At 43.2% G+C, this 24,557-nt stretch overlaps 2 protein-coding genes across 8 annotated transcripts in view; one reads left to right on the forward strand and one right to left on the reverse strand.

Moving 5' to 3' along the window:
• ALDH5A1 (aldehyde dehydrogenase 5 family member A1) overlaps positions 1-3,390 on the reverse strand; it is a 28,610-nt gene extending 25,220 nt beyond the window's left edge. The window contains exon 1 of the mRNA XM_082637651.1: positions 2,992-3,390. Coding sequence (XP_082493777.1) covers positions 2,992-3,318 — 327 coding nt within the window. The 5' untranslated portion in view covers positions 3,319-3,390. The remainder of the gene's footprint in view (positions 1-2,991) is intronic.
• The window catches only part of GPLD1 (glycosylphosphatidylinositol specific phospholipase D1), an 85,140-nt gene that overhangs the window by 25,266 nt on the left and 35,317 nt on the right, over positions 1-24,557 (forward strand). For 6 of the 7 annotated variants that reach the window (XR_014295444.1, XM_082637645.1, XM_082637650.1 and 3 more), the window contains 6 exons: positions 7,239-7,312; positions 7,583-7,713; positions 8,147-8,229; positions 11,050-11,105; positions 21,238-21,316; positions 24,378-24,475. Coding sequence is in view for 6 of the 7 variants with exons in the window: in XM_082637645.1 (XP_082493771.1) it covers positions 7,688-7,713; positions 8,147-8,229; positions 11,050-11,105; positions 21,238-21,316; positions 24,378-24,475 (342 nt within the window). In the remaining variant the exon portion in view is untranslated. The remainder of the gene's footprint in view (positions 1-7,238; positions 7,313-7,582; positions 7,714-8,146; positions 8,230-11,049; positions 11,106-21,237; positions 21,317-24,377; positions 24,476-24,557) is intronic. The other variant, XM_082637649.1, reaches the window with a different exon arrangement.

Here is a 24,557-nt window from a genome sequence, read left to right on the forward strand (position 1 = left end):
CGGGTTCAGGGGAGAGACACGGAAGGCCGTGTGGTCCAACGGGCGCCACGGCAGACATAATACACGAGCCAGACCCCTGGAATGGTGGGACGTGAGTGGGCCTAGAGAGGAAGGCAGAAAATAGCTGGGGGGTAGCGGGGCGAGCAGCAGAGGCCTCGGGGCAAGAAAGCTGCCTTACAAGCTGCGTTTGCGCCCCACCGTCCAAGCTGCAGAGGTGGACCCGGCTTCCGTAGAAAGCTGGTCTCACCACTTCCTTAGTAAGATGCTCCAAGGTCCTTTCAAGAAGCCTCAGGGAAGACCGCCTGACTGCACCTGGAAGAGCTCCAGGGCACTGTAACGCCCCTGCACGGCAGGCTTGAGGCTGCGGGCCTCGGTGCGGCTCCCAAACAACGGCAGAGGGCCCAGGGCTCAGCCTCGACGCCCACCCTTCCTGCAAGCTCGCCACTCCCACAGCTGTAAGCGCTCTGCGTGTCGTCTCTAGTTCAGGCCTCCCTCTCCTGACTCAGGTAGCCAACATCCTACTTAACACCCTCACTTGGTGACTAACAACATCTCAGCCTCAATGTGTCCAAAGCTGAGCTCCGACGCCTCGCCCCAGTGCTGCTCCTCTCACCCCCTTCCCGTCTCTGGATAGTTACTCCTTCCTTCCAGTGGCTCTGGCCAGAAGCCCTGGGGTCATCATTCCATCCTGTCTTTCTCTCCCACCTCGTCTGTAATCATCTGTCAGGGAATGCAGTTGCCTCTACCTTCAAAATGTATCCTTTATCAGAACACTCCTCACCGCCTGGACGGCTCCCACCCTAGTGCAGGCCCATCAGCATCTCCCACATGAATCACTGCCACAGCCTCCTAGCCCTCTGGGCTTCCACCATTGCCCCCCCTTCAAGCCTATTCTCCACACTGTGAATAGACTGAAACCCTTTGAAATGGAGCCCCGCCTCACTCGCAGTAAAACCCCACTCAGTCCTTAAAATAGCTCCATAGCCCACTGGCTCCAGCACCCTCCTCCTAAGACTCTCCCCCCACGTTAGTTCCCTCAGCACATGGGCTTTCTTGCTGATCTACACCTGTGTCAGCCATGCCCCTGACTCAGGATTTTTGCTCCAGCTGAATTCCCTTGCCTCCTTTGGTCTTTGTGTCTCATGTCCTCAATGAGGCCTACCCTGATGTTACAGGGTCCCCCCCCAATTCATATAACCCCCCAGTACCTCAGAATGTGACTGCATTTGGAGATAGGGTCTTGAAAGGTTTTTTTTTTGTTTTTTTGCGGTACGCGGGCCTCTCACTGTTGTGGCCTCTCCCGTTGCGGAGCACAGGCTCCGGACGCGCAGGCTCAGCGGCCATGGCTCACGGGCCCAGCCGCTCCGCGGCATGTGGGATCTTCCTGGACCAGGGCACGAACCCGTGTCCCCTGCATCGGCAGGCAGACTCTCAACCACTGCGCCACCAGGGAAGCCCGAAAGAGGTTTTAAAGGTTAAATGAGGTCATTAGGGTGGATCCTAACCCAATACAACTAGTGTCTTCACGAGAAGAGACTAGGACACTGACAAGTTCAGAGGCAGAAGCTTGTGAAGATGGGGGACGACGGCCATCTACAAGCCAGAGAGAGGGGCCTCAGAAGAAACCAACCCTGCTCACACCTAGAAAGCAGATTTCTAGCTTCCAGAACTTTGAGTCCAGAAATTCCTTTTTTTTTTTTTTTTTTTTTTTTTTTTTTCCGTACGCGGGCCTCTCACTGTTGTGGCCTCTCCCGTTCCGGAGCACAGGCTCCGGATGCGCAGGCTCAGCGGCCATGGCTCACGGGCCCAGCCGCTCCGCGGCATATGGGATCCTCCCAGACCGGGGCACGAACCCGTATCCCCTGCATCGGCAGGCGGACTCTCAACCACTGCGCCACCACGGAGGCCCCAGAAATTCCTATTGTTTAAACCACCTAGTCTGTTATACTCTTATGGCGGCCCTAGCAAACCAATACACCTGCCCACACTATTTATTTTGCATCTTGCCCCTTTTCTCTGGCCTCTGATCCTCTTAGCCTTCCTTCTCTACCTTTTTTTCCCTCATAGCATCCATCACTTCTAACATATTTGTTTAGCTATGTTTTGTTTACAGGTTAGAACTCCCCTCCCACCCCTCACCCCCAAGTGAACTCCAAGAGGGCAGGAATCTTTCTTTTGTTGATTGCTGTATCGCAAGCACCTCCCACAGTGCGTGGCATAGCAGTTGCCCAGACAATATCTAATGGATGAATGAAAGCTATGACTCCCTCGGGTACTTGGACCTTATTGCTGGATTTGTATCTTCCTTCAGAGGGAGGATGCTGAAGGACAGGGTGGACAGTCACTTCACTGACTCCACTGGGTGGTGGACAGTCACTGGGCTGGACAGTCACTGGGCTGACCCCAGGTGTCACATAATAAATGCTCTAACAGCCCCCATCCCGCACCCCCAATTCTCCACTATTCTCTATGTCAGTTAGTAGATGGAGCTCTCTAATCAGGCCCCAAACCTGGAGACTGGTCCCTTCCCCTGCTCGATTCTTTTCCCCAGTTCTCTCCACTGCCGAGTTCGTGACTTGAGCCGGGGCACTCACTACCAGCCTCCTCGTGGACCACTGAAGCAGCCGGGGAGGTGCTTCAGATGCTCTGAAGTCACTCGTGCTCTCACCTTCCCTGACCCTTCCCGCCCTCCACCCCCAACACACATACACACACGCACGCACGCACCGGACTGCTAGCTTGTAGTTGCATGTTGGTGTTCTGCATCACCTACTGGATACTTTGTGAGGCTTGAGGCCGGGGCTGTGCTCCCTAGCGTCGGCACAGGGCTTGGCACAAAGCCGACGCTCCAAACGGATTTGTTGGCCATCTCTTTTCTTGTTACCATGACTTTCCGCGTGGTGTATCCCGGAGCATTGGGGAGGGGGAGGTGACAGCTGGTTTCACTAGAGGGCGAAGCTCGATCGCCCCCTGGACCCGGCGCGCACTCACCTTGGCCGAGACCCCCCTCCAGCTGCAGAAAGCCTCGTAGGCGGCACGCACGGCGGCGCGGGCCTCGGGTACCCCGCAGTCGGCCACCAAGCCCAGCTCGGCGCCGCTGGCCGGGTCGTGCACCGGGAAGGTGGCGGCGGCCGAGAGCCAGCTGCCGCCCACGAAGCCGTCGGTGCGCAGCAGGGCCGAGGAAAGGCCCGCCGGGCCCCGGGCGTAGCCGCGAATCCGGGCCACCGGGTAGTCGACGCGGGGGCGGAGGACCCGGCTGGGAGGCGTCCGCGGGAGGTGCAGGGCTAGGCAGCTCCGCAGCCGAAAACAGGTCGCCATGGCCCAGGCGGCGGCGGCAGGAAGCAGGCAAGCGAGCGTGCGCACCCGAGTGCAGGGATCCAGGCGGCGGCGGCGGGGACGCGCCGGGTGGCGGCGGACGCGGGCTGAAGGTGGCTGAAAGGCGGAGCAGCGCCCTCTCCCCGCGCTCTTCGCTCTGCATCTCCGCGCACTCTAGACCTTAACCCTGAGCGCCGGCCGGCTTGGCTTCCTGCGCAACCTGGGAAGGGTCGCTGGGAGAGGCACCTGAGGACCGCCGTGCCGTCACCTTTGTCCCTCTCGTTTGTCTAACTTTTCCTTAGCCCCTCAACCGCTGCAAGAGAACCGCTCCCTCTCTCCACCACTCCCCAAAACCGGTATTCCCCCGCCACCGGAATTTGTGCTTGGCCCATGGATATGCTGGTGTCTGCCCCAGCTTCTAAGGACATGATCACGATTCTTTATTGCCATAGCTCCTGTGCACTTAGGATTTGGGGCGAGGGTTCTCCGAGGGGGTGCAGTGTGGTCCACCGTTCTGCTGCCTGGATGCTTTTCTGGGTGGGTGTCTAAGTGTTCTGTCCATTAACTGGGAGCAAGCAGAGGTGCCCATGATATAAGCGCCTTTGGAGATGAACAGACTTGGATCTAAGCTCAGAATCTGTTGTTGGCAAGCTGTGTGACCTTCTACAAGTTATTTAACCACCTTCCTCTCCTTTGTAGAATGGAACAATACCTACCCCCAAAGGTTTGTTGTGATTTAACATAATGCTCAGTACGTTAAATTCAGCAGTGTTCAAAGCCATGCTAGTTCAAACAACTAGTAAGACTAAAGTTAGGACACCTACAAGTCAGTGGGACCATTTTGTCAAAATCAATCAACCAAGGTATAATCACGATTAGACTTGGCCTAAAACCCTGGAAGTAGCAAGGAAGCCTCAACTTCAATAAGGATAAAAATAAAAATAGCAGGCCTGTACTCGGAATTTGTGGATTCAAATGAAGCCTAACTCTAGGCGTTGATTGGATCACTAGTCTCAAAAAACTCCCCTTCTGTGTTTCTCCTGAGTGCAGAGTCTCTTGCTGGCTTTTGCAGAGCCTGTGGGCTCTTCACCTTTTCTAGATTTCTATTTGCAAAAGGCCGAGGCGGTACTTTATATTTTGACTTCGGTTTTTGCTGAGTCACTGTCACTCAGTCTGGAGTCCGTCACATTTGGCAGACATGGGAATAGCACTTAATTAGAGTTTAATCTTTTGTGTGAGTGGGTTCACTTTTTGGTTCTGTATTCTATTGAAGAAATTGGGAGGTGAGAGGCAGTCCTGATGGAGACCACAGCTGGTTGGGTATCCCATTCGGGACTGGGGAGCTGGTGTGCTTCCACCTGCTGCCTGCAGAGGGAGCTCTACGGATAGTTGATTTCTAAGGGTTGGGGAAATCCATTCTGCTGAGCAAAAACTAAGTCCTAGAAAAGTGAAGTCTGCTGTGGCTGCCTCTCTCGATCCAAAATTACTCTGCTTATTTTTTCAAGGTTCTATTTCAAACGGTGCCCACTCTGCCTAGGGCCCATAGGACTTTTAGGGGAACACAAAAATGTTGACCTTCTTATAAAATCAGAATAAAAAAATAAGCTTTTACGTTCAGTATTAATATATTAACTTTTATACCAGTGCAGATGTAAAATGTGATTTTTTTAAAATGTGTTTATTTTTATGAAGGAAGGGACCGTCCCCCCGACCCCAACCAAGGCAAAAGTGCCCAGGGCCTAGGAAATTCACCATGTCCCCTGCCCTTCTCCCCAACTCACTGTTCTGTGCTCTTCGCAAGTTCCCATTTAGAGTGGGAAAAATTCCCTCCTGGTTCCAGGCTTGTTTCTAGGCCCGCCCAGAGCTGGCCAGTTGTGTTCACCAGGGCTTAAAAGGATAAGACCACCAGGTGACAGGGGCCTTTCTTCCTTTCCCCTGAGCACCTCCACCTCTAATTCTCACTTTCTCCATCCTCTCTTCCATTCACTATAAGGGCACTATGATGACAGCAACATATTAGACTGTGCAGAAGCGAGTTGAAATTGTCTGCTTTGTCTCAAAAGTTTCTGGACCTCAAAATTGTATCTCATTTAACTGCACAAGGAGACCCACCTTCACTTCAAAAGTCCTACCCTGTGTTGGCTTCATACACCAATCTAAACTGTTATAAAATGTATATTGCTGTATATCTGAGTGTAAAGTTTTTATTTTTAAATTCAATAAGGAATATAGTTACTCAATAGAAGTCTAAGGTGTATCTTTTAGAAAGGGAACATTTCTTTTGAATGATAATAGTTAACATTCATTGAACACTTACTGTATACCAGTCTCTTTTTTTTTTTTTTTTTTGCGGTACATGGACCTTTCACTGTTGTGGTCTCTCCCATTGCGGAGCACAGGCTCCGGATGCGCAGGCTCAGCGGCCACGGCTCATGGGCCCAGCCGCTTCGCGGCATGTGGGATCTTCCCGGACCGGGGCACGAACCCGTGTCCCCTGCATCGGCAGGCGGACTCAACCACTGTGCCACCAGGGAAGCCCTATACCAGTCTCTTTTAATCATGTTACCTATATACTCATTTGATCTTCACGGCAACCCTATATGGTAGGCATTATTATTATCCCCATTTTTATGGATAATTTTATAAGTAAGAAAACTGAGGCAAAGAAACTTTTAGTAACTTGCCCAAGGTCACCCCAATAGAAGGTAGCAGAACAGGGGCCCAAATGAAACCTAAGGCCTTGTGGCTCTCAGCCTGTATCTCCCCACTCATTCCTTAATATACCTGCATGTTTACTTCTCAGCTTGTGTCTCTATTTCCAGAAAAGCTCTAAATGGTAGACTCATGATGTCTATTTTATAACAAAGCCACCTGTATTAGGAAAAGAGGGCGTGGGGTAGAAAGAAAAACAATTCCATACACCTTTGTCAGGTAGTTTTCTTAATATTGCCAGCTCTATTTTAACTTTCCTTTAAAAGTCCTATCTTTGTTACAAGCAGCATTGTCCTACAAAGGCCCTATCTCATAACCATCACACTGTACTGCCTAAGCAAATAATTCCCTCCCATTCTATTACATACCTAAAATTAAGTCATTCTAAATCTTAAACACAAAAAATATATGTAATGAGAAATTTGGCATTAATATGGCTTAGTTACTGAACCCTGAACCCATTTCTTTCTCTGGTGCTCTTTGGATAGGTTTGTTGTAGTAAACCTGATTAGATATTGTCTTCAGGCAGTGTTACATTTTCCCTGTCGACCCTTTGCAACCCTTTACTGTTGTCATTCATTGAATACTCCTGGGTCTTCTGGGCTTACCAGAGCCCTAAGTTATAATTGCCTCCCCCTCACTTGCAGGCTTTGGAAAGCCCGGAGTGAGACGGGAGCATACTCCATGGCCTCTGATGGCTAGAGGGGCATGGCAACCTGTACACGTTGTGTGTGTGGTGAGGGCTGGAGGACGTGGGGAGGGCACCCTCTGTCTGTGGAGGGGAGACTGCGGGCTCTTCAGCTCCAGCTGATGGTCACATCACATGGGAATGTCAGTTCATGTAGCCAGTTTTTTGTTTTGCTTTTTTAAAGAGGGCTAGGAATCTAGGTTTCTATGTGGATGTTCCCCATTTAAAAAAAAGTGGGCCTAAATTTATAAAACGCCCTATTTGCCAAACAAGACACATCAGCTTCTGGCCTCTGACCTACAAACAGGAGCAGCAGGGCCTCATGCCCTCAAGGGTGAGGGAGAGCTCTAGGATTCCTTTCCTTGGGACTTTGCAGATGCAGAGTTAAGGTTACAGAGGAAACTTGGCAGACACCTAAGGGTCTCAAATCATCCCATCTTCTATTCTCCTCTTCCATTTGGCTAACCTGAGAAGGAATACCGTGTCCTCCCACTCTTTTAAAATCTCCTCTCTTGTTTTTAAGGTATAATATGCATAATTCGAGCTTTAAGATCACCATCATTTCTATGAAGAGTTAAACCTAATGTTTCCCATGGGGTAAGTGCTATAGATTGGATACTTGGTCAGGTGTATTCTGAGCCTAGCATTTTCTGAATCCTCCTTTCTTGGTCCTAAATATGTCTCTCCGCACTTGCCCCTCCACTCCCCACCCACTGACAGTGGTATCGGCTTCTTTGTTTCGGCTGCAGGAATCTGACCAGGCAGCAAGCTCTAGATAAGCCCTATAAGAATAGCCAGAGATAAAAAGACCAGGAGTGGTTGCTGTTGTGTAATCAATCCCACACAAGTGTCATAATTTGTTGGCAGATACTGAAAGAGAAGTTGGTTCCAGCTGATCATCATAAAAGCTTTCCCAGCCCTTGTGGCTTCAGAGGCTAAGGAAACAGGGTAACCAGATGTACGTGTGGAAAGATGCAAGAGAAATCGGCTCTTGTAAGGTGAGGTGGTCCAATATACTGATTATCAATAGAGACAGGTGAGTGTTTTTTTTTTTTTTTTAAGAAAGCGAAGAATATTTGGAGACAACTTTGCCTGTGTCTCCGTCCAGATTTCCTGTTAAAAAGAAGTCCAGGGGAAACCGGGGTCAGAAGATGGGAATGCACCACCTGGAGGCATTTAGATTTCAGTTTATCGCTTTTTTCTTTCCCAGGTGGAGTTTGTTTGCTGTTCTAGTGAAGTTAAACAGTAGTTAAACAGTTGACTTCACTGGAAAATGATATTTTGAAATGAGGCTGGGTTTCCCGTGTCAGTGACCTGCTTAGCGGGAGAGCAGTGGGTCTGGGCCAGGATTTCAGACTCCGTGCTGCTGCAGCTCTGAGCATTTCTCGTCACCATAGGAGCAGGGAGTAATGAGAGCATGTCTGCTTTCAGATTCTGGTCAGGAGTGCTGATGGCACTGGGCTCCCTCTGCCCGAGAAGTTCACCGTGTGGCATTTCAACACACATAGAAATAGGTAAGTGCCGACCCCTTGTCATGGTATTAAGGACAGTATACCTGTCAGAAATGTTAAGGAAGGGATTTAAAGTCTAACCCGTGTATTGATAGAGTTTCCCTGCTGCACTGAGCCATGGGGCAGTGGAGAAGAAAAAGCCAGAGATGGAGTCGTCCAGGATTGGGGATTGACTGCTGGGGTGAGGTCCGTGGAGGAACAGGAAGCCTCTTTGATCATTGGGTCCCTGGCTGTTTCTCCGCGTGGGGAAATAGGAACTGGATAAACTAGGGGTTCCCATGAAGCAGAAGAACTGACAGAGTGGGAGAGGAGAAAGACGGGTGGAGTATGGTAGGAGTGAGGAATTTATGCTTGTTTTTACATTTCCAAGTATATGTAAAGGACCCTGTGTGGCCACGGGAGTGGGTCCCCTGAGTCAAGTGGCTTTAAAGATGGTTGGCTTTAAGGAGGGCAAGGAATGGTCCCTGGCACTAGAAATGCCCAGAATGATGGCAGGATTTGGGGAACACAGGAGTACAGCAAGCTAGTGCCTCTGAGCTCAGGCGAAGGCTGAGTTACCCGGATATAGGTAAATGGTAACACAAAAAGTTGTTTCTGGGCTTCCCTGGTGGCGCAGTGGTTGAGAGTCCGCCTGCCGATGTGGGGGACGCGGGTTCGTGCCCCGGTCCGGGAGGATCCCACATGCCGCGGAGAGGCTGGGCCCGTGGGCCATGGCTGCTGGGCCTGCGCGTCCGGAGCCTGTGCTCCGCAATGGGAGAGGCCAAAGTTGTTTCTTGGACAAAATGTATTTGTAATGTTTTTTAACTCTTTAGATAAAAACAATAACAATACTTTATAGTTATGCTACTTCCAGAAGATTCAAAACAGAACAAGGTTACAAATAAAATATGAAAATTTATCAATGCAAAACAGACCTAGAATATTGAGCTCAGCTGAGCAAGAACTATATTATCACAGAATTCTGTGATCTGAAAGGACACTCGAGGTCACTGAGTCCAGTTCCTTTATTTTACAGCTAGAGGAAACTGATCCCAGGGAGTTTTCACAGCTCACTTGTTAGTGACCTGGTCAAGAATTACATATCCTGACAGCTGGTCCAAGGTTCTTTCCATTAAACAGCTATCGCTGGGCTTCCCTGGTGGCACAGTGGTTAAGAATCTGCCTGCCATTGCAGGGGACGCAGGTCCGAGCTCTGGTCTGGGAAGATCTCACATGCCACGGAGCAACTAAGTCTGTGCACCCCAACTACTGAGCCTGCACTCTAGAGCCCGCGCGCCTAGAGCCTGTGCTCCGCAGCCCGCGCACTGCAGCGAAGAGTAGCCTCCACTCACGGCAACTAGAGAAAAACCCACGCGCAGCAACAAAGACCTAATGCAGCCAAAAATAAATAAATAAAATAAAATTATTATAAAACCCAAACATCTATTGCTAAAAGGGAGTCAGGAGACAGTGGAAAAGGAAATCGGACCTAGGTTCTAGTACCAGCTCTGCTGTAAACTACATGGTTGACTCTTTCTCTCTCTCTCCCTCTTCTGCAAAATGAGGGGGCTGAACTTCTTAATGAACTCTAAATTATTTTGCACATCTAAGTTCTCTGAAAATGAAATTGCTGAAATTATAGCAGTGGGCCAAAGAGGAACAAATATAAGTGGGAATATTCAAGTTTTTAATCTTTAGATTTTAAAAATTAGACATGAAATCTAAAAGTTTTTAAAAATCAGATAATTCCTTATGTTCTTCAGTAGTTGCAAAACAAAGGTGCTAATAATATGTTAATATATTAATCTATATGCTCAATATAAAACGTAATAAAAATAATAAACATGTTTATGTGGACATAATTGAAGGCAACTCCTAATCTGCACACTGAATATTTTTATATAAAAGGTGATTAAAACAACACTTATTTACTAATTACTTAGATTTCATAAATATCCTGGTTCTTGTTTTCACCTCTTATGTAGGGCCTGTGTGGATGGTTGACATTTATGTGAGTTAATTATTAGAATTGGCCTCACTCAGTGATTTGGGTTTATAAATCACTGGAATCCTATATACAGGTTATTTGTGGGCTGTGACCTTGTCTCTCTTATGGTATAAATGCTTATAATATGGTAGTAGCTATATTTTTGTTGTATGAATTAAAAAAAAAATTGGATGTGACTTCCAGTAGAAATAAGGTATCGCCTTTAAATGTCTCTTCATATAATTAGTGTTCTGTCTTCCTATTCTAAGGAGATTCAGGGTGTGGGCATGTGGGTGGAGCAGGTGGCTTTTTGAGGCTTTTGTCCTTCTGAAGTAGTCCAGTGATGAGGAAACACTTGAGGGACACTGATTCAGTCCATGGTTTAGGCCCTGTATTGTATTTCCTACTTGGGTTTATCTACCCCAGTGGGCTGCTGAAGCAAAATATGATGACAACTTCTGTTTATTGAGTTCCTGCCATGTGTCAGCCATGAGCTCCTCACTTAGCATTTATTTTCTGTGTTTCTCTTGACAAACCTGTAAGGTGGATATTATTTACTTAATGTTACATAGGTGGGAACTGAGGCCTGGAGAGGTTAAGTAACTTACCCAAGGTCATAAGAGCTAGTTAAGCAGGAACATTAAATCATCATGCAATTGTGATTTGTGTTATAACAATATATTGTTTGAATCTAATCATAGCTAATGAAAATTACTAGTACAAAGTTAACTTTCATTTCCCACTTCTTTGACAGTTACAACCACAAAATTATATATTTTCCTTTTAAAATGATCTCTAGGAAGTTCTGTTTTCTGTTATAGTTGAACTTAATTGATTTATGTATCCATTTCTCTCAGGTCACAGAGCTCTGGAGTTTTTCCACCTTCAGGATAGGACTATTAACTACAAAGAGGTAAGAAGTTTGTTTTTTTTTTTTCTTCCTTGGTCATTAACTTTCTCTCATAGGTGACAAACAAAGGTCCTAACAGATATTGAAATAGTAATTTTAAGAGTCATTTATATGTCTTTATAAAACATTAATATTTGGGGTTAAATGTATATGTCTCCTCTGGCACAACTTGAATATATATAATAATTTAAATAATATGATTGCAATATTTTAATTATATTAATGATAGTTTGAAAAATATTTGAAAGCATTTAAATTTAAATCTTATTTGTTCTTATAAAGAAAGGTTATACCTAAGATGAGCCATTTATTTTCCACTTCTTATCTCTGTGTGCTGTATAAAAATTGCATCACCGTGAGAAGGAAGTATTTATTGAGAAGTATGCCTTGAGATAATTCTTCCAATTTTTCTGCCTACTGTATTCTTGGTAGGACTAGCTGATGGCTCACCTTTAACCATCCTCAAATTAGTTGTACCCATTCTGGTCCTATACACTATTTCTAGTCCTATAGCTAAATAAAACTGTGACAAAGATGATTCTTAAGTATTACCTTTGAGAGAAGTGGGTAAACTCCCTCATGACATCAGAATTGGATCAAATTATTAACCAGTGAGTCTTGACAATCCAGGATGGAAATCAGTATGGTTAAAAACAACAACAACATAACTGAAATCTGGCATCATCCATAAGTCACTTTTAGTCATTAGTTTCAACTTCCTTATTCACCAATTTAACAGGCCCTCTAGGAAAAAAAAACAGCATTTATATTTGATTGTCATCTTCCTTGACCCTGATAGAAAGTCGACAGGAAAGAGGAGAAGCAAGAATCTAATTCATGGTGTGAACAATCAATCCTGAGCAGAGTGATTTTCTAGTAGAGGCATTCAAGCTCCTATCACTAACTTAAAGCATGTTAAATGGACACACATACTTCCCCTCAGCATTGGTCCTAATCCAAATACTGATGTCATCATTGGAAATGCCCTGAGGACACACACCTCCCCCTTTTAACTTATGAAAACAGAAAGGGATTACTTTACCTTTTATCATGTTGTCAAAAAGTCCCTTTCCAAGGATTGGTGATCTATTTTATATCTCCATATGTGGGAATCTTTGGAGTTTCTCTTTCTCCCTACTAAAACCTGCTCTTTGGTGACTGCTGGAATCATTGGTCCAGTTTGGTGAAAGGATACAGAGGGAGGTTACCCAAAGGATGCCAGACAGACCCCCACAGGCTGGCGGTATCTCAGCAAGCCCTGCACATTCAGGGTCTGAGTTTTGTTGGTTCTGGGATTATCATTTGCTGAGATACATCCAGAGGTGACTACATTTTAATGACTTTGACTTACCCTAATCAAGTTAATAAGAGACTAATGCATAAAGCTGAGAAAACCAGCTTCTTAATTTATAAGAACTGTAAGAACCAAGTGTACCTCACATTGGTGGTCATTATTGCCCTGATTTTATTCTCTTTCTACAACAATAAACAGAATGTTGTATGTTAACCAGGAAATCAAAACAATGATTTCATCTTTTCTGATTATAAAACTAATAGAAACTCATTGTAAAAAAAAAAAAAAAACAACTTAGAAATAACCAATGTTAACATTTTGCTTTAAATCATGCCAGGCATTTTCTCTGCATTTATTAGCACTTTCTCTCTTTTTTTTAAGTTACGCATTATTTTGTAAACTTGCCTTTTTTGTCATTGACCATATCAGAGATATAGTCATATATCTGTTCATGTCCATATCAATAGACATCTTCAGAATAATTTTAAACCATTACATACTTTTCTGTACCATAATTCATTTAACCAGTTCCTTATGTTAACTTTTTAGTTTGATATAATTTAAAACTGGTAGAAGAGTTGAAAAAATTAGACAAATAATTCCTGTATGCCTTTTACCCAATTTCCCCACTTGTCGATAACTTATCCTATTTGCCTTTTGAGCCTCTGTATACGTATTGATTTTCCCCTGAGCCATTTGAGAGTTAGTTGCTGACGTGGTAATCATTACCCTTCAACACACCCTTGTGTACAGTAGTTCCCCTCATCCTCGGGGGATACATCCCAAGACTTTCAGTGGATGCCTGAAACCGTGGATAGTACCGAACCTCATATATACTGTATTTTCCTATACATATGTTCATACATATGATAAAGCTTAATTTATGAATTAGGCACAGTAAGAGAAACAACAATGACTAATAATAAGGTAGAACAATTATAACAATATACTGTAATAAAATTATGTGAATATGGTCTTTCTATCAAAATATTGTACAAATTTAATGTCTTTTCCATTTTATCTAAGCACCTAATCACACACTGTGGCTGTAACTTACAATTTGAGGTGCAGCAGCAAAATTAGCACAAATTTCCTTTTCCTTCTTCACAATTTCATGGCTAGAAGGTTTGTTCTTACTGTATAGTAGTTCCTTCTGTATATCAAACTCATCATACACTTTCTTCCCTTATTAAGTCTACAGTGTTCACCTTTTCACTTAAAGGAAGCACTTTACAGCTTCTCTTCAGCATATCCAAATTGCCAGCATCATTATTCTTGTGCTTTGGGGCCATTACTGAGAAAGATAAGAGCTACTTGAACCCAAGCACTGCGCTACCTTGATAGTAGATCTAATAGTGGAGACAAATGGGCAGGATATACTGGACAAAGGGATGATTCACGTTCCAGGCAGACAGAGCAGGATGGCTCGAGATTTCATCATGATACTCAGAATGGCACCCAATTTAAAAACTATGAATTTTTTATTTCTGGAATTTTCCACTTAATATTTTTGAACCATGGGTAACTGAAACCAAGGAAAGCAAAACCATGGATAAGGAGGGACTATATTGCCTAAAAACAAGGACACCATATATATACATATACATATATATAACTACTATCTGTATCTATATAACTACAGTATAATAATCACAAACAAGAAATCAACATTGGGGCCTCCCTGGTGGCGCAGTGGTTGAGAGTCCGCCTGCCGATGCAGGGGATACGGGTTCGTGCCCCGGTCTGGGAGGATCCCATATGCCGCGGAGCGGCTGGGCCCGTGAGCCATGGCCGCTGGGCCTGTGCGTCCGGAGCCTGTGCTCCGCAACGGGGGAGGCCACAACAGTGAGAGGCCTGCATACCGCAAAAAGAAGAAAAAAAAAAAAAAAGAAATCAACATTGAAATAACACTATCACCCAATCCTCAGACTCTTACAAATTTCACCAGTTGTCTCAATATATTTTATGGTTCCAGGAGCATGTGTTTAGTTGTCTGATCTCCTCCAACATGTAACAGTTCCTCAGGCCTACCTTGTCTTTATTGTCCTCAATAGTTTGAAAAAGTATAGTCCAGTAACTCTGTAGAATGCACCTTCATTTGGTTTTGTCTTATGGTTCCTCATGATTAGGTTCTCCTGCAGGTTATTTGGGGCAGAAATATTATAGACCAGTGAAGTGATGCTGTATTCTTCTCATTGCCTCTTACCAGAAGGCACATGATGTCAACTTGTACCATTTCTGAACTTTTATTTCAGCTATTATATTTTTCAGTTCTATAATTTCCATTCAGTTCTTCTTTATATCTTCTGTTTCTTTGACTCTTTTGTTTGTTTCAACTGTGTTCGTAATTGTTTACTGAAGCATTTTTATGATGGCTGCTTTAAAATATTTGTCAGATAATTCAAAAAATTCTGCCATCTCAATGCTGGCATCTACTGATTATCTCTTTTCATTCCTTTTGACATCTTTCTAGTTCTTGGTATGATGAGTGATCTTTGATTGAAACCTGGACATTTTAGGTATTAGGTTATGAGACTCTGGATCTTATTTAAACTTCCTGTTTAAGTTGTCTTCTTTTGATATCACTCAGGTCGGGGCAGGGGTCAGAGGACACTGCCTCCTAACTGCCAGCTGGGGTTAGAATTCAAGGTTCCCCACTGGGCCTGCCCTGATGCCTCTCTGGCCAGGAGGGTAGGAATGCCTAATTGCTGCTCCTCACCATGGCCTCTACTGATGTCAGAATGCAGAGGTGGCCTCTTATTGCTGGCTGAAGGTGGATGTCCTGACTTCCCCTGGGCTTCTTCTGACACTGCCCCCCTCCCCAGTGGGAATGGGGAGAGACTCCTTGTTACTGCCATTTGGGATTGGATGCCTAGGCTCTCCTCATGGTCTCACTGACATCAAAGTGTAGGGGTAGGGGGCAGGATGGTAGGGATGAAAGTCCTGGCTCCCTCCTTAGCCTTTTCTGATACCACTGTAGTTGGGTAGTTGGGGCGCTGGGGCACCTTACTGCAGCCTGGTGAGGGGACAAGTCTAGGCTCCCCATTAGACCTTAGCTGGTGGTGAGGAAGGGTGGGGCCACAGGTTTTTCTGTGATGTTTACCTGGAGTAGAAAGGTTATTGTGTAGAAGTCTTCTGTCTTGCTAGGCTGTCTGTTTCCTGGTTCTGTGGCTAGAGAGGGCAGGCTTTTGTTGTGGCATTGTTTTGTTCTCTCTATACCCATTGGAGTTTCTTGGTGGCTGGCTTTCCCATTATCCAGTTTGGGATATATGAAGTAAAAAGAAAATCCACAGAACTCACTACTGTTATTCTTCAGGTCCTAAATTTCTTAACCAATCACCAACCACCTTTGAGTCATCTTATATTCGTTCTGTATACAATGTCCAGGGTTTCAGTTGTATTTAGCAAGAAAAATAGGGAAAAGTACACCCACTTCTGGAAGCAGAAGTCCTATTGAAGTTAATTTTATCACTTGGTTAAGATGGTGTCTGCCACCTTTTTATATTGGAAAGTTAATAAATATTTTCTACTTTTTAAATTAATTAGTAAGTAAATATTTTGTGAGGAGATATATTGAAGTAATGTAAATATCCTGTTTCTCCTCAAACTTTTTAGCATCCGTTGCTTATTCTTGCCTGAAATAATTTTGATAGTTGCCAAATTGTTTCTCTGATTCCATCATTCCTCTACATTTGTTAGTTAGCATTCTGCTGTAAGGTAGAGCTTTTCCTTATTCCCCATTTATCTATTTCTTTATACTAGTATACAGTCATGGATTCCGATTTTATTCAGTGGTTTATATCACATTACTAACATTGTTTATCTTGATGCTCAAACTGTCCCAGATTTCACTTGAAGTTGGCTTTTGTGTCTGTCTCTTTACCTATTTAAAACCCTGAGTTCACACAAAAACATCTCCAGTTCCAACCCATCAGCACAGGATTTATTCTAGCTTTCTCCATGTGTGTATCGGTACCTCCTTTCTCCAACAGTGAGAAACCTGGCCTCCATCATCCTCAATATATATGCTTACACGCTAGATCTCCTTGTATGTGATCCATTACCTGGCAAATCCCTTCAGCCCTGGCCCTGCTAGTCGAATCCCCTTGGCCCAGAAACAAATTTTAAAAAAGAAAGAAAAAACAGGGAAGACATACATGACCAAGAAAGGGTTAATATCCTTAATTGTTCATGTATTTCATTGAAATTTCTTTATATTCAGATTTGAAAATGGATTCACTTTTATGGCCTATTTTTTTCAATTATTTTTTCATTTTTGCCGATTTCATATGTGAAAATGGTATTTTGTTATTGGTTTAATAGACATTTAAATGATCGATTTACTATTAATGAGGTTAAATATATTTCAAGTGTCTATTGACTATTGCCTCTTCTGTGAATTGCCTATGTCTTTTTTTAAAAATAAATTTATTTTATTTTTGGCTGCTTTGGGTCTTCGTTGCTGCACGCGAGCTTTCTCTAATTGGGGCGAGCGGGGGCTGCTCTTCACGGCGGTGCACAGGCTTCTCATTGCGGTGGCTTCTCTTTGTTTCGGAGCATGGGCTCTAGGCATGTTGTGGCGCATGGGCTTAGTTTGCTCCACAGCATGTGGGATCTTCCTAGACCAGGGCTCGAACCCATGTCCCCTGCATTGGCAGGAGGATTCTTAACCACTGCACCACCAGGGAAGCCCTTGCCTGTGTCTTTTGCTCATTTTTCTATTATGATACTAATCTTGATGTGAAGAATGGCTTATTTATTAAAGATAGTAGCCTGTCATGTGTCAAGTGATTCTTGTGGTTATTTATTTTTCTCTTAAATTTGTTTCTGATGCTTTTAACCATACAGAAACATTTAAATTTTTGTGTAGTTAAGTGCGTCATCTTTCGTGGGTTTTGCCTGTATGTTTTCCTTAGAAATATCATTCCCACTCTGAGATTAAACAAATATTCACTTAAAATGTGTCTTGTTAATTTCATGGCTCTATTTTTGACATTTAACTCTATAATTCATCTTGTATCATTTTTTTACAACTTTATTGGAGTATAATTGCTTCACAATGGTTAGTTTCTGCTTTATAACAAAGTGAATCAGTTATACATATACATATGTTCCCATATCCCCTCCCTTTTGCGTCTCCCTCCCACCCTCCCTATCCCACCCCTCCAGGCGGTCACAAAGCACCAATCGATCTTATCTCCCTGTGCTGTGCGGCTGCTTCCCACTAGCTACCTACCTTACGTTTGGTAGTGTATATATGTCCATGCCTCTCTTTCGCTTTGTCACAACTTACCCTTCCCCCTCCCCATATCCTCAAATCCATTCTCAAGTAGGTCTGTGTCTTTATTCCTGTTTTACCCCTAGGTTCTTCATGACATTTTTTTTTCTTAAATTCGATATATATGTGTTAGCATACGGTATTTGTCTTTCTCTTTCTGACTTACTTCACTCTGTATGACAGACTCTAGGTCTATCCACCTCATTACAAATAGCTCAATTTCATTTCTTTTTATGGCTGAGTAATATTCCATTGTATATATGTGCCACATCTTCTTTATCCATTCATCCGATGATGGACACTTAGGTTGTTTCCATCTCCGGGCTATTGTAAATAGGGCTGCTATGAACATTTTGGTACATGTCTCTTTTTGAATTATGGTTTTCTCAGGGTATATGCCGAGTAGTGGGATTGCTGGGTCATATGGTAGTTCTATTTGTAGTTTTTTAAGGAACCTCCATACCGTTCTCCATAGCAGCTGTACCAATTCACATTCCCACCAGCAGTGCAAGAGTGTTCCCTTTTTTCCACACCCTCTCCAGCATTTATTGTTTCTAGATTTTTTGATGATGGCCATTCTGACTGGTGTGAGATGATATCTCATCGTGGTTTTGATTTGCATTTCTCTAATGAGTAAAGATGTTGAGCATCCTTTCATGTGTTTGTTGGCAGTCTGTATATCTTTTGTGGAGAAATGTCTATTTAGGTCTTCTGCCCATTTTTGGATTGGGTTGTTTGTTTTTTTGTTATTGAGCTGCATGAGCTGCTTATAAATTTTGGAGATTAATCTTTTGTCAGTTGCTTCATTTGCAAATATTTTCTCCCATTCTGAGGGTTGTCTTTTGGTCTTGTTTATGGTTTCCTTCGCTGTGCAAAAGCTTTTAAGTTTCATTAGGTCCCATGTGTTTATTTTTGTCTTTATTTCCATTTCTCTAGGAGGTGGGTCAAAAAGGATCTTGCTGTGATTTATGTCATAGAGTGTTCTGCCTATGTTTTCCTCTAAGAGTTTGATAGTTTCTGGCCTTACATTTAGGTGTTTAATCCATTTTGAGCTTATTTTTGTGAATGGTGTTAGGGAGTGATCTAATCTCATACTTTTATATGTCCCTGTCCAGTTTTCCCAGCACCACTTATTGAAGAGGCTGTCCTTTCTCCACTGTCATCTTGTATCATTTTGACATAAAGCATGATGGTGATCCAGTGACCTGTTATTGGTAATGTCAACTTCAAGTCAGCGTCATCTAGGCTAAATATGGATTCCCTGCAAAAATGGGATACTCACTGTCGTGGGATTGTGCTAACACAACTGTCGATTACTCCGTCTTTTATTCATCTCTATGATGCATTAAATTATTATCTATGCTTGAGTCTGTTTCTTTACTCTTTATTCTGTTTCATTGATCTGTCTCTTGGTTCTGATATCATACTGTTTTAATTTCTGTAGCTTAAAAATACATTTTTATATCTGAAGGATACCTCCTCCATCTGTACTTTTTTTCCCTCTAACAGTTTCTTGACTATTTTTCTGACACCTTTACTTTTAAAAATTTACTTTAGAATTATTTTTCCCTGTTAAATGACACAGCCTCACTGGGAGATTCAGATTCAACAAGTCTTAATGCATATAAAGTGAAAAGCAGTGGCTGGAAGGTAAATATTCAATAAGGTTAATTATTACTTTTAAGTGGCAAAAGTCCAACTCCAGCTATCTTTGGAAAAGAAGGAGACTTTATGGCTTCATGTAACTGATAGCCCTGGGAAAGAGCTGGACCAAGAGGTCTAGATGGTGCTCTCTCTCCTAGTGGAAGACACTGGCCATCCAGGAGTCAACCTCTAAGTTTAAAATCCCTGATGAGAGGAAGGTATTTTCCCCACAGCTCTAGCTGAGAAGTCTTGGGGAAAGTTCTAGCTGAACTAGCTTCCATCAAATGTGCAGTTCTGAGCCAAGCACTGTAGTGGGAGTGGATATGCTGGCCTTGTACCCCTATGGTCAGCCTCACCAATCAGTATGGAAGAGATTCTGTCTTTACAAGACTGGGGATGAGACACTGCTTGAAAAAGCAAAAACAAAAAGTAGATGATACTATATTTCCTTATGTTTTAAGTTCTTTGAGGCATTTCTTTGTTGCTTTCATATATAGCCTATGTTATTAGTAAATCCCTACTGAAAAATTAAAAAGTTGGAGTGCCAGACTTCTACTTTGCCCATGGTGTCAGAGTTCATTTGCAGATCATGGAAACCCCTCTGGCTAGCGTATGCTGAGAGGGGCATAAGATCATGTATTAGGGGATTCAGTGCTGATAAACTGTGAGAAATGGAGGAGCGAGCTCTAAGCTGAGTGTCCAGAACGGATTCCCAGGAAAACACGCAGAACTGGCCTGCCAGGGCCACCATGCAATCAGATAGCCACTGTCCCGTTCACTAGCTCCACATCCAGCTGTCTCCTGTGTGGTTTGGAAAGGAAGAAGCCACCACCTTGACTGTTGGCTCTGGCGTCTCATCACCTCAGCCACCCTCCGTGCGAGCAAAATAGATGCCCTGCCCTCTGCCTGTGATCACCTGGGCCCCCTCCACCTTTGCTGTGGAAAGGCCAAGCACTTCCTTGCTGGCTGAAGTAGCAAAAGAGGGAGAAGTGGGCTCCTCGGTAGAGGCTGGGAAATGTAGTCTTCATTTTCTAGACTCTGGTGTGCACCTGGGCACACCCATAAGGGGGTCGGAATGGGATGGAGTGAGCCAGGCCACCAAGGAAGAATGCTGAAAAGAACACCTCTACCACTGACTTGTACGTCATTTTAAAGGGGGAAGGGATATTTTTTAACCCTCCAAAAGGTTATAATCTTAACCTTTAACTTATAAAGGATATAATCTTACTCTAAAGCACAGGTAGCAACTCTAAACATATGTGTGTGTGTATATATGTATATATACACATATATATGTACATATGTCTGTATTTTTCTCATTTCACTGATTGTCACTAGATCATTGAAAATTTTACCACACACCAGTTCTGGGTCAGTGAAATAGCCTTGGGGAAATCCTGCTCTAATGGGTGGACAGAAGAAGTGAAAGGAGATAAAATTCAAGCAGGTGGGGCTTCCCTGGTGGCACAGTGGTTGAGAGTCCACCTGCCTATGCAGGGGACACGGGTTTGTGCCCCGGTCTGGGAGGATCCCACATGCCGCGGAGCGGCTGCGCCCGTGAGCCATGGCCACTGAGCCTGCGCGTCTGGAGCCTGTGCTCCGCAACAGGAGAGGCCACAACAGTGAGAGGCCTGCGTACAGCACAAAAAAAAAAAAAAAAAAAATTCAAGCAGGTGATTTTTGCTACTACTTAATCAGCCTGTCTGCTTTTGGTAGGAAACAACTTGAAGTTATATGTGGCAGGGTGCTGCTTGGATTATACATAAACTTTTACAATTTCTTTATTTACGTCTTCCTTCCATCACCCCCTTCCCCGCCATCACATTGTTCTAACTTCCCATACCTGGAGATTGACTGGGCCTGCTTTTCCCAGACTGTGGACGCTTGCCCTCTAATCTCTATATTTGCCTGCTCCCCAGCTGTTACTTGAACACCAGGATGCGTATCAGGCTGGAACCGTGTTTCCTGACGTCTTTTACCCCAGTATCTGCGAAAACGGTAAGCTAAAGATATATAGACCAAATGATGTTACTTTTCCTTGGGTGATAGGAATAGCTAGGACTCAAAAAAATATAAAATAACACATTATATTTTCTACTATTGTTGATCAATGACTTAGGTGAAATCTCCATTTAACCAAAACTTACCTGCTTAAGCACAGAAATTCTGAAAGCTTTATTCCAAGCACCCTGACTTGCTTTCCTGCTTCATGGCAGTAAGAGAAAACATTTTGAAAGGAATCAAAAGGTCTGAGTTTTTGTTCCTTCTATGTTGTCTGTTAGCATGTGACCTTGAAAAAGTCACTTCCATGCTGAGTCTGTTTCCACATCTATAACACAGTAATATCTAATTACTATTTAATTAATAGTAATAATTAATGCCTGCTTTGCAGCTTTACTGAATTGCTGTTGCCATTAATGCACGTTATTTTGTCAAGTCTTATGCAAATCCAAGGTAGTGTTATTAGTGAACTGGGCTTATGAGTTGTTTCAGTCAGGGCCCCTAGAGGCATAGAAGATACACTCAAACTGAATAATCTGAGGGGAGTTTTATACGGGGACAGTTTACAAAGGTGTGGACAGGTTACAAGAAAATTGCAGGACATAGTGCAGTGGAGGGGCAGACACAACTGCGGGGAGGGGGTCGCTTGATGGGGCCAGACCTTGAGTCAGGGACGCAGCCAGAACCCTGTGACCCCACAGAAGGGGAGCTGGGAGAGTGAATACCCCACCCTCTCTCTCCTCCTTTTCTCTGATCTCCTGTCAGTTCTCCCCATTGGCCAAACCCAGCCCACCTCAAGCTAGAGGACAAAGTATTCAGTTGAAACAGGTCACCTCAGAGGAACAGTGCAGGAGGGAGAAGGATGGAAAGTGAGTCTGGGGGGACCAATGAAAGACATCCAGTACATTGGGTTGCCACATAAACCATTTTTGGAGTCTAAGGGTCATCAGCCATTATCTCATTTTTTTCCCCAATATAATGATACATTTAAAGTCAATGAAATGTTTAGAGCTACTCACCCCTCTAGTTATGATCCCAGATAACTCAGCTTTTGTGTTTGTCTATTTGTACCGTTTTTTTCCTGTTTCCCTCTTAGTCTGTTCACTATCCTTTCTCTATCCTATTATATTTTGCCTGCTTGTTGTAGTTCTTTCTAATAATAGAATAACCTATTACTTCTAATTTAGCATTTCCCAAACTGTATTTAGGAGGCTTTAATGTTTCTTGATATTTTTAACAGCTCCTTGATATCTTACACAGAAAAAGAAAAGTAAAAATGATTTTTTGGTCAATTAAATTTGAGATACTTTTGCTTAACGTATGCCCTTTTTAGAGACCAAAAAACCCCAACACAATAATAAAGGTTCTGAGAAGAGTGTAAGAGGAATGCAAACTCCAGCATTTTCTCTCCTTTTTTTTTTTTTAAATACATCAGTAGATAAGATATACCCTCTTATCTGTTATAAAGATTGGGACCAGTATGTGACTGAAGTGAAAAGATCAATTAGAATTATAAAACATGTACGGATTACATGGAATTTTACCCAGACTCCTCCTAGATTTTCTCAGTTTTTCTAAATCTTACCTTTCTCTCATGCATATCTACTTCAACAGTTTTTTCTTCTTTGGTGATTCACTTTTATTGCATCTTTCGAAAGGACTTAAATTTCTTAGATACTTAGTTGCAAAAGAAGCCACTTTTTGAACTCATATTTCATCAATTTACCTAATTAAATTCTATCATCATAGTAACAAGGACAATTGACTTAATAAACAGGATTAGAAACAGACATGACTGACCTACCATAAATTGTAACAGAGCCATGGGCACCGAGATGCTTGGGCCTATGAACAGTGGCCTGCTACTTGCCAGAATCCAGCAGTCCTGGGATGTGGCTTTCTTTTGCTTCCAGTCCATATGATTTACAGAGGGAACAAGGAGCTTCGGTTAATCCAGCAATTTGGTTAAATGAAGTTTTGTCAAAAGAGCTACTGCTATACTTAATTTTGGATTTTTGCTGTATTCTGTAGAATAGGAATGGTAAGTTTATCTCTAGGAAAACTGTTGGAGAAAATCAGATTGCTTAGTTACAACTTCTTTGAAAATCATTTTCAGAGAAACCAGTGATTTAAAACTGGTTAGTAGGTCCTTGTTGTTTATTTATTTATATATATATATATATATATATATATATATATAATAGTGTATATCTGTTAATCCCAAACTCCTAAATTATCCCCCTCCCTCCCTTTTCCTTTTGTAACCATAAGTTTGTTTTCTATGTCTATGGGTCTATTTCTGTTTTGTAAGTAAGTTCATTTGTATCAAGCACAGGGGACTATATAACCTATAATGGAAAACAATCTGAAAAAGATGTATATGTATAACTGAATTACTTTGTTGTATACCTGAAACTAACAAACACAACATTGTAAATCAACTATACTTCAATTAAACAAAACCCGATTAGGTTATTTTTAGTTTAAAAACAGTATAAAAAAGTTGACCTGAGAGATCTGAGTCTGGAGTTTTGCTTTTGATTGCCCCGTGACACGTGACACTCCATGAAGAATCTGGTACTTGAAGGTTTTGAGTAGATGTCAGTTCCTGTCTTTTTCACCCCTCCTGAGGGAATAAAGAGGCATATGGGACACCCCATTTAAAAATATTATAAACTCAAATGCTTGAAAGCCTTTGGAGTATCTACTTTTGTCTTTTGTGCTGTTAGGGAGGCTGACTGTGATGGAAAAAAGATTGGAAAAAAACCCTAAAACCAAAAAAAAAAAAAGGACAACTTAGCTTTACGGCACAGAACTTAAACACTTCCAGCTTCTCTTGCAGCCCAACTGTTTCCAGATGCTATGAGCAGTTAAGGCTCCTTTTCTTTTGACTGGCCCTTCTGTTCTAGAGGCTTCCTTGGAACATTGACTCAGGAAAATAAGAGGCTTGGAGGGAAGACGAAGGGACGTAGCAACACATCAGGTGGTGGTGGAAGATTTGATTTAGAATGTCCAACTTTTTAAGGAGGAATTCTGAGGGTTGCTTTTGTTTTGTCAGGACAATTCCATGAAGTGTCAGAGAGCACTCACTGGACTCCATTTCTTAATGCAAGCATTCATTATATCCGGGAGAACTATCCCCTTCCCTGGGATAAGGTAGGCACAGCCTCTAACCCTAAAGATACTCAGTTCCTGCCAAGTACTCTTTCTGCTCCTACATTAACCCCCTTTGTGACCC

This window comes from Mesoplodon mirus, assembly GCF_964341445.2.
Source record: "Mesoplodon mirus genome assembly, chromosome: 12".
NCBI classification, from domain to species: Eukaryota; Metazoa; Chordata; class Mammalia; order Artiodactyla; family Ziphiidae; genus Mesoplodon; species Mesoplodon mirus.